We start from the raw sequence: 15,907 nt of genomic DNA on the forward strand, positions 1-15,907 counted from the left end.
GGAATGTCGACTTTAAAACTAGTATACGAAAAGCGGGAAATAATGTAAATAAAAGTTTGTTTGAAGTCCTTTGAAAGATGTGATCGTTAGCTATCTTGCATTTTAACCGTTTAGGTTCCAAATTGTGCCAGTTTCAGTTCACAAGCGACCCCAAAAGACATGGATGATTCCTACTGCAGAGTAGGTCATAATATTAGTCATACAATGTGTTGCCTGTTGGTTTTTTATTTTTTTTTACCATGCTTGTTTTAATCAGAGACACTCAGACAGTCTGAGACAGTCTGTAACTAATTTAGAATAGACTGTCCCTTGCAGTAAAATAAGGTACTTAACGATAATAAATAAGCTTTTGTCGTAAATATGTAAATAAGGCCAACAGTTCACTAGCAAAACTGATCTTTGATGAACAGATGAAAGAGCAAAAATATATGCATGTGTAACAGGAGGGTAGGGTTCTTATGCATCTCCGTCCCCTCTTGTAGGTTAAATGTCATACAAAGATTTGTTCCTCTGGGACCAAGCTCTTACAAATGAGACCAAATACAGATGTTCTGATACTTTATAAATATTCTATATATGCATAAATTTATAAATTTTGTTATAAAGTAATTTAAAACATGTTAAAGTATCATGCCAAAATAGTTTTTCACTTTCCATGACAAAATTGATTTGAAGCACTTATAATGCTAATGTCATTTCGTTTCCAAAATGATGAGCGCGAGCAAAATCACTGAGTATGATGTCATGCACTAATCCCATATGAACCTGAATTGAATTCAGCGGGATAAATTCAATTGGTTATAATCCACAGATGAATCCCTTAATACCCTTGGACAGTGGAATGGAATCAACAAAGTTTTGAATGAATGGGGATAAAACAGTAAAAGGCCAGTTAAAAGATTTATATGAGTGCTTTTTTTACAACAATATAATGCAAAAGTCCTTTCAAGCAAACTTGAACGATAAAGGAATTTGCAAATTTCATATATTTTTGATTTTAAATGTGTTGTGTGGTGGCATCTTTGATCACCAAGGTCCCAGGCATTTTTTAATGACAATTTAGCACAAGCATTCGAAACAAAACGTGGCCAATTTAATTTTTCAAGAGGTTCTCATGAAGATTAATTTTGATGTGAATAGGAATGGAATCTTCAGATTAATTGTTCTAACAGTAAGGCCAAAATAAATAAATAGTGTGTTTCCTATTTCACCCTGAAAAAAATTAGGTAGGGTAGGTAGGTAAAACATTTTATTTTATGAAAACTTTTTATTTTTTCTGTCGATGATAGCATAAAAAGATTCAAATGAAATCATTTCATGTGCCTGAATGCTTCTTTGATATTTATAATAGTACTTAATTAAATCTACATATATTTTCATTAATAATAAAAATTTCCTTTCAATTTAATGTTTTTGTGTCTGCAGAAGCTAAACTTAACTTTAAGTTAAGCGTATACATGTTAAAACAGATTCCTACCCTCCCCCACCCCCTTTTTTTTAGTAGTAGAAACACTAAATCGTTGCTAAGCAGCAGCCTATGATTTATTGAGGGGCAACACTCTTGCATCCTCTTTATTTAATAAACAGATGTGTTTTGATATTTGACAGAATTTAATCTTTAGGAGTGGGGTTCTGACAATATTAAAATTTCAGGATTTGAGAAAAGTGAGAATCTTTTGTCTTTATATTTAATATATGGAAAAACATGGTAGATTTATTTTCCATCTCTAGTCATGCTGGTATAAACTGTTCTGGGATCAGTCAGAGAAAATTTAAAAGAATAAAAGTAGACATGGTGCAGGGGCAGATTCATTTATAAATGAACATGAATCATACACCATGTCTGCCTACTGGGGAAAGCTTTCTATTTCTTGTTACACATTGTCTGGCTCTTGTCTGTCATCATTATAACTCAAACTGTCAAATCCCCAAAAGCATATTATGTCTGAGAACAATGTTTTACAACATTGGTAAGAGCATATTTTACACAAAAGCTGGATTGATTTTAGCAGTCAATTGATCTTATTTTACCCTTAAAATTATATGTCAATTATGGTCTTGTCAAATGTTTTCGTATGTCATATAAAACTTTTTTGCCCATCATGTTATTCTTAAAAGAGATTCATCATATTGCAATAATCCAGAATTGATGTCATTATATCTTGCAAACATGTGATCACATTTTGCATATTTGACAGCTAATAAATAGCTGCAGCCATGTGATCACATTTTGCATATTTGACAGCTAATAAATAGCTGCAGCCATGCTTGTTTATTTAAAATCTTGGTTTTTGAAACGCTTGACTTATTAATATTGGTCGTTGCTATCAAACGTTTTGAAGATCTATAGTTTTCTTAACAAATAGTCGGATCCGGACAGACTGAAAAATCCGGATTTTTCATAATTTTTTTAATTTTGGCAATAAAAAGATTAGGGTCGGCGTCAAAAACAGAGGTAGGGTCGGGAAACCGGAAACACACTATTAATTTATTTTGGCCTAAAGGATCTAATTTGGATCCCATTACAACTACGATTAAAAAAACTATATTGTCATTAATAAGAAAAGAACGTGTAAAGCACAAATAATATTCAACACATTAATGTCAGTTGTACATGTCTTCTTATATCATGTTTAGTAGTTGTTACCTATGAAAGATATTCTATTTTTAACCTTGTGTGTTTTGGGCATAGAGATCAAGAAAACTGTAAAGAGAAAGATAGTCAGCAATACAAGTTCAGCTTAAACATGTCAAAAGAGATTTTAGTTATGGATTATATTCTAGTCAACAATGTTGGAGAGTTTCAATTGTTGAAGGTGCACAAAGTCCTACATTTTTAAGTGAGCAGCACAGAATCTTTAGAGCCCTTAGTTTAAACTCTTTCCTTTTTTTAATGTCATTGTTGACCTGCTAATGCTATAAAGTGTTTATACATTTGTACATGTATACCATACATATTGATTAAATTTGCAGGAACTAACCAGATCTCTGAAGCTGGAATTTGATACAAAACGAAGACAGCTGCTGGAAATACAAGCTGAATTCAATAGATTAATCAAACCAAGTGAATTACGGTGAGAAAAATATTGTTATTGAAATGTAGTCTGCCTAAAAAAGTCTTCTTTGAAATTGTTGTACTCATTGGTATTTTCACATAAATGAAATGCAGTATATTTGTTATATGTTCTAAAATATAAATTAAAAGCAGTAGATCTTCTTTTTTAAGGGAGATAATTGCAGTAAACATGGAGTCAGACTTCATCTTATTAGATACTGTCTGATAATTAACTAACAGAAATTTATCTATATGTAATTACTTATATGTTCATGTAACATGTATAAAGTTCAGAACCATATGAGTATTTGGACCATACATGTATGGTCATGACCATAAACTCATATGGTTTTGACCATATAAGGCCTAAATTAAAATATTATTGTTTGCCCTTTTCTGACCCTATTTTATGAAACAGGGTACCATAGGAAGGTAGGTAAAATATTTTATTTTTCTTTCCCAAAAAATAATTCATCTCGGTACAGTTAAAGTTAATTCATATGCACTACTATTTTGTTTTCAAATATTAAAATATAGGGCTGTGCGGCATATTTTCAACGTTTATATGCCTGGAACTTTTAAGAGTTTTAACTTGCACTAATATTCTGTACTACATTACGTACATGTACTCATGTTTGATGTATATTTATCATATTTCCTTTCCCATAGGATGTATAATACTTCACCTTTTAAAATTTATAGCCTTTTTGTTTTATATTATAATCCTTTGAATGATAAAACTTCATCTCCAGACTTCAATTTATAATTGGCTTTCATATATTAATGCATTTCAGACATTGTCAGACAGATTACCAAAAGTAAATCAGTTTTTGTAAAATATTTATAAAGGAGCTTCTTTCCATTCTGAACTGAATATGAAGTGAGAGTTCATGCCAATATAATTTTCATTGTGTAAAATATTTCATGGTTTGTATGTTTTTATTTTAGCTTACTGGTAAAAAGAACACCAAAAAAAATATGCTTAACTTGACCGAAAGGTTTATTAATATCATCTATCTCCCTAGCATGGTTTGTGAAACAGCTGTACAATGTGCAATCTACAATGATCTATAGCATGTTTTATTCCGACATTTTACCAATTTTAGAAAAATTTTAACTTAAATTATCAGAGATGATATCTGTGAAATAAAAAGAATATTTGACTAGAATATAAAGCCTGGCAATTTATTTCCCACCATCAATGTCTTGCAACCAGTTAAAAGAGCTAAAACTAAGCATTTGTCTTATTTTACTTACAACACTAGACTGAGTGTTTAAATTTTCGTGTGTCCCAGTTTTATCAATAAAAATCTACAAGACTTGAAACTCAATTGTCATGTATTTTAAATCACATTTATAAATGGTCTGTAAGGAAAACTTGGCGATTTTTACTGCCAATTATTCTCAAATTTACAGGACTTTGGTTCATGCCAGATATAAATAAAATGTCAAAGCTGGTCGAAGGCAGCATTAATATAATCATCCTGATCTACGGATCATCAAAGGCCACCCCTACATAGGATACAACATCTGTTAACAAAATATTTTGTACACACGGTTGATAGTTTTGTATTGGATGAACTTTTTTTTAATGAACCCTGCTCTTCAAGTATAAAGACACAGGGCAACATTCGTCACATCATGATTTCAAAACTTTCAACATCGATTTCAATCAAATGCTTTGAATCTCTAAATGCAAGTATTCATGCCAAATGCTCGTGTGATACCAAACAGACTTAACCTTAAACCTGAGGATACCAGTAAAAAAGTTTTCAGCGGGAAATACAAATATAAGATTTTCTGGAGGAACGTATTTATGGGGTCAGTCGGTAAAGGGCAAACAAACAACATTTTAATTTAAGCCTAACATAGTTTTATTATTGTGATACTCACAGGTGCACTCTGTCACATTTTTCATTTTAATGCAAACCTTCAAATATTTTCTGATTTAACAGTTTTTGAGTCAGCCTACCTTTAGAGAGTGAAATCTACTCCCTCTGTTCACCTGCAGGTCTTTTTTTTGTAGTCCACATTGTCAACGCATCGTGCATTGGCGTCATAACATAAGCAGCAACACCATTTTCATCTGCTATACTCTATGGTCAGGTTGTTGTCTCTTTGGCACATTCCCCATTTCCATTCTCAATTTTATTATTAGTACTAGTACAATATGTAATGATTTTATAAAAATTAGTTTTTTATCCATTTAATTCCTTTTTCAGAAAAAGTGAAGCTTCTAGTGAAAAAACGTGTGAAAATAAACTGATTCTACTAAGTATTGATGAACAAATGTGTCTCCGTCATAAATTAGATAGATTGGCAATGAAATTAAAAGCAGTCAACACAGCAGGAAGTCAGGAGCACATGTATGTATATGTATATTTGTGTGCAATCCTTTTTATTTTTATTTTTGTTTTTGCTCATTTTCTCAGTCTGATAGCAACATCTTGACCATTACCTGTCTAAATACTTAGTGTACTGTACTTTTTTTAATAAGTTAAAATTGGACTTAGAACTAGTTTTTGATATACCGTGAAAATTTTGTGAAAATCTGCCTACCTATTTGGAGTTATTGCCCCTGAAATATTCATTTAAATGTTAATATTGGCATTTTTTGCCATTGTTTTTAAAACTACAGGATGAAATTGAGAATGGAAAGGGTAAATGTCAAAAAGACGACAGCCTGACCAAAGAGCAAAAATCAGCCCAAAATGGGTCTTCAATGCAGAAGGTGGCTTCAGCTGGCCCCTAAACAACAATGCATACTTGTTCAGTGGAAATGGACATCAACATATAAATGAACCAAAAATAAAAATCTTACATGACTTCTAAAGGCCAGCACTTAAGATAACTCAAAAGTGTAAATAACTTAGGATGACCAGAGGAATCCACCCTGAAAGTTGAATAAAAGCTAGCTAGTAATTTTGGAGTTATAATAATAATAATAATTTCTTTGTTTAACGAAGGTAACTCATTTAACATACAATTGTTAATCTCACACAAGACCTTCACACATTTAAATGAATAATTCATATAACAATCAATAAAATTGAGAATGGAAATGGGGAATGTGCCAAAGAGACAACAACCCGACCATAGAAAAAAACAACAGCAGAAGGTCACCAACAGGTCTTCAATGTAGCGAGAAATTCCTGCACCCGGAGGCGTCCTTCAACTGGCCCCTAAACAAATATATACTAGTTCAGTGATAATAAACGCCATACTAATTTCCAAATTGTACACAAGAAACTAAAATTAAAATAATACAAGACTAACAAAGGCCAGAGGCTCCTGACTTGGGACAGGCGCAAAAATGCGGCGGGGTTAAACATGTTTGTGAGATCTCAACCCTCCCCCTATACCTCTAGCCAATGTAAAAAAGTAAACGCATAACAATACGCACATTAAAATTCAGTTCAAGAGAAGTCCGAGTTTGATGTCAGAAGATGTAACCAAAGAAAATAAATAAAATGACAATAATACATAAATAACAACAGACTACTAGCAGTTAACTGACATGCCAGCTCCAGACTTCAGTTAAACTGACTGAAAGATTATGATTTCATCATATGAACATCAGGCACAATCCTTCCCATTAGGGGTTTAGTATCATACCATCATAACATATATGAGAAGAACATAACCTGTGTCATGCCAACAACTGTTTTTTGAATAAATGTGTTTAGTTCCGATGCAAAGACCCTATAAGTGAATCAATATTAATGCCAAAATATGCAATCTTTAATGACCTGACAACAGTATCGTAACTATATCCCTTCTTAATAAGTCTATTCAAAGGTTTTGTTAGTTTTTGAGGTGAATACTGACACCTTTGTGCTTTATAAAGAATATTTTCATAAAAAATTGGATGTGAAATACCTGAACGTTTAAGAAGTCTGCATGTTGAGCTATATTTACGAATGATGTCCTTATACCGATGATAAAATTTAGTAAATGTTTTGACTAGTTTGTGATATCATATATATAGAAAAATAATCAATAGATACATCAATAATAATCAGCCTGACAAGATGTATCTACCCTGAAAATTGATAAAACAAATTTTTCAAGCAGTTTTAGAGTTATTGCACATGTAATATCCATTTTTAGGGGCTTTTTAGGGGCTGGTATTATTTAAACTATCTAAAGGTGCTATTTTACAAGTGTAAACTAAAAAAATTGATAAGAATGGCAAAGTCTATCTACTCTTATCAAAATTTCACAATCCTTTTTGGAGTTATTGCCCCTGAAATTTGTATTTTTACTGTGTTTGCAGTTTTGGCTGTTCAATTACTAGGTTAAACATGTAAATTGCAGAAGTAACCAGCAACACAAGAGTAATTATATTTTGTGCATATACAAGTCCAATTTAGCAAACTGGTGATATTTTCACACTTGATCAGTGATACAGGCACAGGTATGCTAAATTTATATCTTATTTTTCAGCCATTTAAATTCTGTGCATGAGGAATTAATAGCCTTACATAAGAGGAAAGATGTGAACACTCTCAATACAAGTTATGATTTCCAGAAGCTTGCACGTTTTGTAACAGGTATAAGTACATTCAAATATTATATAAAACTTTTGGTGAAAAGAAATTTAATTTAAGAAGGTTTTTTTTTAACATGTATATGAACTTTTATAGGTAAAATAATTATTTGGTCCAGTTCAAAATTGTCGAAAATCAGTGTCTGCTGATGTCAAAGATGTTATTTAACAATAATCATAAAAGCAGATTTTTAGAAATGTTAGAATGCAGCATACAAAGAAGACACTATGCCAAGCTCAGATTTGGCCTGATGCAATTTTTTTGCAATTGATCCATTATATATATGAATGTAAAATTTATTACAGAAATTGACAAGTGAAGGGCACTAGATTTCATATGCTATCAGAAAGTTATCATTTCATGATTAATATCCCACATTATGTTTGAATTTAACTTTGGTCCTGTCCGTCTAATTTGTAGGAAAAGTTTGTTGCCTGAAAATCTTTTTTAATGTATATCAAATATGATTAAAATGACTGTATTTATCATAGGCTTATTATTATCTTCCAAAAGTATTTGAAATCATTCTTATTGATGGTATATTCCGTTGTAAAATGTATTTGATTTAATAGTATGCTAATAATTTCAGATTTACAGTCAGACCATGAATGGAACTGTCAGCTAAAAGGAGAAATAGAAAACCAGATAAATAAAGGTAACGGATTGATTTCTCATAAACATATTGTGCATGTATTTTTGTTGTGCCTGAAGATATTGACATTGAATATTTTATAACCAATTAACTTCTTTCATTATAGATCCAAATTACTCCATCCCTTGCTTTCTCAAGCCTCTGTTGTACAGTGGTTGCAGGGGTGGATCCAGCCATTTTAAAATGGGGGTCCCAAGCCAGGAAAAAGGGAGGTTCCAACCACATGTCTCCATTCAAATGCATTGATCGTCCAAAAAAAAAGGGGTGTTCCAACCCCCTGGATCCCCCACTCGGTAGTATGCTCACAGGGAGTGTGTGATAAATCCCCAATCAAAGACTAAAAAATTTGTATTTGATGCTTCTCTGCCAAGCACACAGCATAAAAAAGAAGTAAGAGCAAAGACTGGTTGGCTCAGAGTCAGAATAATGTGTCAGGGTGAAAAAGCACACCAATTCCATGTTTGTGTAATACAAGTAGGGCTCATATTCAAATTCACCACTGGATTTTGAAAAACTTTCCATCATTATCATAAGTGGGCAGTATATAGTGATTTTGGAGTTTGTGTGTCTATAAGTTCATTCATTCATCCATGTCTTTTATCATCCTTCTGTCCCACTTTTGTAAATGCAATTGCTTCTGAAAGGCTTGACAGAACTTAATGAAACTTTTAACAAAATTGTACTTATATCTATGTTCTTTTGCAACAAACGACAAAGTGAGCTTTTGCCATCACTTGATTAATTGACTACCCCTAGGTTTAAAACATTTTATTAATTTCATTGCTCTTTAAAGTAATGCTAATAACGCAGCCTGCAAGAATTATTAATATGTTGAATTAATAATTGTGTTAATTATATAAGTTGTTTGTTAACAGTCCCACATAACTTTGAATCATGTCTTTCCACTACTCAGTTTTCAGTGATTCACCAGTGGCCTTGTTGACAACGTACATAGTTTAAAGGTATCCATTGATAGCCACTGATTCAGTGGAATTATGTCACTTAGACTTAAACAACTTTAAAACAATTCAGTTTGTCAGCAGATGAAAGAATTGTTACATGTAACTGTGGTCCTTTATTAATGGTAGAAGAGTTCTCAAAAAGTAGTTCTGGAGAGATTTGACCACCAAAATTTACAAAGGACCAACACAAGTTTGGTATTTTGTAATAGAAAGAGTGCACGTGGACACTACATGAGGACCAGTAGTTCTTCTTCAGGGAACACCAGATATAAAAAGATTTCGAGAACTCCGAAGTAGACTTAAATTAAACTAACTTAATGATTGTCATATATAGTGATAACGATATATATTTAAATTCTTATTTAATATATTCCAGCATATAGGAAGATTGCTAAGCAGCAAGTGTTATTGTCTAGAAGATGTAGTGAAAGTTCTGATCCAGTAGAAAAGGAAAATGCTGGACGCTTATTGGATGATTTTGTAAAACAACACATAACTTCAAAGAAGCTTCCTTTCCAGGATAGTCAGCAACATATCAACACTCAGACACAACCAGTTTCAGAATCACATTCACATATCAGCATTCAGGAAAAGCCTTTTTATTGCAGTCAGCAACTAGGTAATGCCCAGAAGAAACCTTGTGGGGAAAACCAAGCAGATGTAGATCAGATGAAAAATAATGTACAAGGAACTAGACCAAGGAAGATTCCTTTTAAGGAACAAAATTAATATTAATGTATAATCTTTTTTTGTCTCTCTGTCTGTAATAAGGTGTGAACACTGCTTCAAAAGTATGTTTTACTCTAATGCTTTTAAATTCTTATTGTTTTTGATTTTGAAGTCAGTCCCATGTATAGTCCATACAATACACAATTTAGATTTGACCATTTGTAATAAATCTGCTTGACTTGTGTCTGTGAATAGATCAGTATTATTTGCATTCTGCATCAAACAATTTTTTTTTAACATAATTTTTATTTGTTTCAATTTTTTAATCTGTTTTTGTATCTCTCTCAATGGTGTAATGCACATCAAGTTTTGATTAAAGAATATAATTGGGGTTTGTTGTAATAAAAATGTGGGAAATGTTTTACCGAATGAGATCTAGATAGTGTTTTTTGTGTAGACAAATATATTTTTAAAGTACCAGAAGTTATCAGATTGTTCTTCTTACCGGTATTAATTCATAATTTATCCCAAAAGATATTTTTAACAGGATTTTAGTTTACACTGCAGAATAAGACATTTCTTCAAATGTATTATGTGGATTTAGGAAAACTTGCATTTTCTTAGATTTTTGATTTCATGGTTTTGCTTATCTCTACATATAGAGCCTATAAAAAAAATTGTAATTCCACGAATATTTCAATTCTTGGTCAACCTTTACCCAGGAAACCAACATAAATTGGTATACAACAAATAATAATGAATCCACAGTATGTAAAATCTTCAACACATCAGTAGGTAAACTCACAGACGCAGTTGTAAAATATTTCAAAGTCGGTCATAATATTACATATGACTGGTGTTCTATGTACTGGTTACCCTAAACACTTTGACAAATCCTCACTGTTTAAAGAAAACTTTTGCTCTACCAACACAACGTTTTAGGGAATCCTTTTCATAATATTTATCAAATAATTTAACATCTTAAATTTATTTCAAACTTGCTGTAACTTTCTAGTTCGTATTATATAGTTCATTTAGAAAATATAATATGTATTCATCCAAAGTAGAATTTTAAATAGTAAACTTAGGTTTTGTCTTTTTGAAACACCTGGCTTTGCTTTACATTCAATCTTTGCTTCATTGTGCTCAGATAATTTATTTTTTATGCTTTGCAGGACTGATGTTAAATTTCAATATTCTTGCAAGCAAGCACTTGATGAATGATTTTGATGTGGCAGCTACTTTTATAATAGGGATATCCTGGTATTTAAAACATTGTAAATATATCATATCAATATTTAGGGTTTAGATAAAATCTTTTATTTTATCTTCTCTACAAATGTGGCAGCTACTTTTATCACGAGTGATGTTCTGGTATTTAAAACATTGTTAACATTTCATATCAATATTCAGAGTTAAGATAAAATCTTTTATATTTGCTGTTGTTCAGCTGTCCACTCTTGAGTTTAAATATCACTCAATTAACAATTTAGTCATTCCCTTTTACTCGTTTGTTTAAAATTGTACAATTATGTTATGTATTCCTAATTTATCATCATTGAAAACAGAATTGAGAAAAATGTTTTGCCTGATAAGGAGATACTTTCAGAATTGGATGTGTTTTTTATATGGCCTAAATTGTACTTAAGATATAACTCGTTTTTTCAGCTTCATTTTTATTATTTTGAAATCCTTACTTCTTTAAAAGAACATTTTCTTCCATTCCCTTTATCATGTTTAATAAGTCTGTAAGACGTTTTTAAAATATATGGTTCAAAACATATAGCTCTATTCAAAATTATTTTATATTAGAGGTTAAAAGACTCCAAGGCACCTGACATTAAAAATGATAGGATAGTGGAATAAAAAACACTGTTTATGCACCTGCCACAGTGGACAGGGTATTTTAAAAGTGTTACCTTTGTCCTTCCATCCATACAATCCAAACTGTTTCTGTTCTCTTACTTAGTTTGCTTCAAACAATGTTATAAAAAGTATACACAGTTGCTTTCATTTGTTTTCTTTGGACATGCAGTAGAATACTTCATCTTTTTTTTTAATAGAAATTGCAATGGATACAAAAATTTAGTCCCATTTTAATGTTTATTTTTTTTTATTATATTTTATTTTTATGTGCCTTTTATATATATATAAATAGTGCTAGTCTAAAGCTTCTAACCTGCTTTACACAGGCTGTTTTTAGATTGTTTTGAATGATTAATTCTTAGTGATTTGAATGATTATTGTGTGATTGTTAAGTTTGAATAATGAATTATAATAAGTAGCTTTACTGTTGTTGTTTTCTTTTACTTGCCCTACTTTTTAGCTCACCTTGATGGAGTAAAAAAGAGAGACTTAGGTATGCTGTTTCTGAAAGTGAGGGCATCTACAATGTATTAGTTTGTGAGAAGGTTAGGGTCATCTTATGGGGAACCCCTTATGGTAGGTCAAAGATATTTGGTATGCAGTGGGCACATCTCATTTATATGGAGAATATTTTGCCCAGCGCCCTCAGTCATGGTCTATTGACTTTAAAACTTTAGCTTACTTAACATGTATTAGTTGGTGATTAGATCAGTTCGTGGGGATCACTGGGAAACTACTCGCGGTAGGTCAATACAATTTGATATGCAGTTGTGTTAACATTGACACACTTCATTTCCATGGAGATTTAATTTTGCCAAATGAGGAACAAAGTTGAAGAGTATTGAGGACCCAAATTTCTGAAAGGTTTTCCAAATACAGCTACTGTACAGTAATCTGTTAATCAGGTCAAAAATACATTAGTATTTCAAAATCTTCAAAACCGTTTTGTAAACAGTTAATATACAATTATGACCATATCAATGATAATTTATGTGAACACAAATGCTGACTACTTGGGTGGTGATACCATTGTGTATGAAACCGCCACTTTGGTTAAGACATCCTTGGTTGCTTTCTTTATTGAAATTCACTTTATTTATCCAACACTATGACAGTAATATATTGTTTAAACGGCCACCAGTCATAGGCTTCTAGATGCAAAATCAAATGACAAAAAAAAAGATCTCAATTGAATTTGTGGTAAATTTGTCAGTCATTGTTAATAAAAATAAAATTTAAATCAGCACAGAAAAAGTGTTTGCTAATGATAACTATGGGAGCTCACAAGAAATTGAAATTAAACTTGAATACATGTATATGGTTGAAATATTAGGGAAAGAGAAAGATCTGAACATTGTTTGTTTTTATGTGAAAGATTAAGATAATTATAGATTATCGTTGGTTATCTCAACGAGATTGATTTTCTCACTTGAGCCGGTTACGGCGAAAGCGAGAAAAGCAATTGAGTTGAGATGACCAATGATAATCTGTTTTTCGCTATTTTACCTATGACGATGTTGTCAATTTCATGTCAATTTCATTAGAAACGCCACGTGGCTCCTTAGTTTCTAGCATAATTTTCCATTTCAAGCAAGTAGCATGATAAGAAAATTATCACAAAAAAAGATCAAAGTAAAAATGCATAAAATAGCAATAACATTAACTACAAACCAGATTTGTCCTTGCATTAGCAACATGACAGGTGCCACATGAAGAGCAGGATCTGCTTACTTTCCACAACAACCGAGATCACCCCCAGCAGATTTAGTGTTGATCAGTATTTATGTTTCTATGTTGTTTTTTTTAACTTCACATACTTTTTTCTCCTCAGATATTAGGGTTAGACAGGGTGATAACCTAAGCAACCACAAATATTGGTGTCAGTTCAAATTTAGGAAGCCTAGCAATACTCAGTGTATCATTTGTCCTCTAACGATAAATTAATTTGTTTATTGAATAATGAAGGTAAATATCATTAAATTGTATGTTACAAACTTTATTTTCTAAAAGAGGGGAATTATTTACAGTTAACATAGTCCATAACTATTTAACTCATTCATTCATACAAGTTATCAATGCTATTGTGGAGTATGAGTTATCTAACTTATCTTCCCTACTACTGGTAGAGATGCACATATTCGAAGATTATTGTTGGTTTGTAGTTTTTTACTCCATTATCGTTAATATTAAATCATAGAACAAAATATTTTGATTATTTATAAATTTGGTCATTTGTTTACTTATTAATGATTATTCTGCTCTATTCAAGGCACCACGAATGGCATAATGATATATGTCTATATCTACATCTACATACTCTTAGGTCAAGATGAATGTTTAGTTAACTTAGATGACTTTTTGATGAGAACACTAGTATACAGTTTTAAATCTACTTCATTGCATTAAAATGTTACGATATAGGTCTGGCTAAAGTGGTCATTATTGAAATCGCCGGTCAAATTTATATTATTATTATAATGGCAGCCTCAATAGATCTTAAAAACTGCGGTGATGTCTCTTCACATAGATATAAATCATACGACAATTTTAACATACACATTAACAAGAGGCAGACCAAATACACTCTTAACAATGAAGAACATACTGACAATACAAGTACAATGTACTAGTAGCCCGGATTAGACACAAGTGGCACATGTTACAGTAAATCCCTGTGATGTGTATTGCCATGTGATTCACTGTGTTTGTGGTTTACTATTATCTGGGACATAATATAAGTTAGTATCAGTCTCAGCAGCTTTCATTCAATTTATAAAAAAAGGATACGTTGTAAATCAAATCACTGTGCAGAGAAAGTTCACCATGTATGTAAAACACTTTTATCTTAGGCCTAGAGATGGATCATAATCATTTTAAATCAAATTAATCCTCTAAACTTGGCAAGAAGATTGGAGGTAAAACACAAACACACATATTAATTATTCAACTAGTCTCGATATTTCCGGGCTTTTGCGGGTACCTTGTCTAAAATTGGCTTTTTGCATAATTATCCAGTACATATTGAAACAAAACACTGTCATGTTAATACTATAGTGACCTATTTGTTGTATGAACAATGAAACGTACGAGTCTTTTTGAATACGGCATAACAAAAATATTCGATGACTTTTCTTTTATCGATGGCACTTTAAAATGCAAAATTATACACGGTATTATATATAAGAACTGGTAATATGATCCGACATCGTATTTTGATACATATTTCAAAATAACAAATTTGCAACATTACAAACAGATTTTTGCCCTCTTTTAGAAAAAAATGTCATTTTTAAACTTGTAATGAAGTTACTATAAAAAATTGTTCAAGACAGCTATTTAGAATTTATTTTTCGAATTTCTCCTTTGACATGTTTAATGTGACATGAGGTAAATAATAGTGTAGAAGTTGAATAAATTTTATATAGTTGAACGGCTATAAGTGAATGTGAACTTTCTTGTAATAATTACATTAGATGTATGTTTCATTCTAATACTTTATTCTGATTGGCTAACTGCACATCACGTGTTATTCCGTAAGCAGTTGCATTGCTCAATACAACTTTTAATTCATGATAACACGTGGTCCAACAATAAAGTGCACAGGTGAATTAAATAAAAAAATATATAAAATTCGTGTTTTCATGATCTTAGCTAAAAAATGTAATTATAAGTATTGAAAGCTTCTTTTTGTAACTTTATAGGGTTGTAAAAGCGTTAACCGTGCGCACATTTTTAGAATGAAGCGCTTCCGCGCTTCATACAAAATGTACTTCGGTCAACGCTTTTACACCCCAATAAATTTACAAAAAGAAGCATTCAATTCTTAAATGAAAATACCTTTTATTATCAAAATCTTCATAAATTATGTACTGCTATTGAATGACTGTCTTTCCGTACATTGATTCGTTTCATATGACTTTAATTTAGATTTAAGTTATGATGTATGTCAGTCTATACCTCATAGCATGCGAAGCGTATAACAAATTTATTTGAAAGGAATTGTTTTCATATATTTATGCATTTGATACGATGCATTGATTATGAAATACTTTAGACTACATTAATAAAAACTCTATAGAGCATAGAAACTTGATTGTTGTTGTTTTTTTTTTTTTGTCAATTTCATATAAATTATGTAGATTAAAATATTTTT

General features: G+C 31.4%; 1 protein-coding gene across 1 annotated transcript; it reads left to right on the forward strand.

Annotated features, from left to right (window-relative positions):
- On the forward strand, nt 1-12,178 carry LOC139513179 (uncharacterized). Its single transcript, XM_071301459.1, has 6 exons — nt 1-180; nt 2,974-3,074; nt 5,278-5,421; nt 7,502-7,608; nt 8,195-8,260; nt 9,596-12,178. The coding sequence occupies exons 1-6, from the start codon at nt 160-162 to the stop codon at nt 9,946-9,948; spliced, it is 792 nt and encodes a 263-aa protein (XP_071157560.1). The 5' UTR covers nt 1-159; the 3' UTR covers nt 9,949-12,178.
- Nucleotides 12,179-15,907: the final 3,729 nt, after the last annotated feature.

Source organism: Mytilus edulis, chromosome 2 (assembly GCF_963676685.1).
Source record: "Mytilus edulis chromosome 2, xbMytEdul2.2, whole genome shotgun sequence".
Taxonomy (NCBI): domain Eukaryota; kingdom Metazoa; phylum Mollusca; class Bivalvia; order Mytilida; family Mytilidae; genus Mytilus; species Mytilus edulis.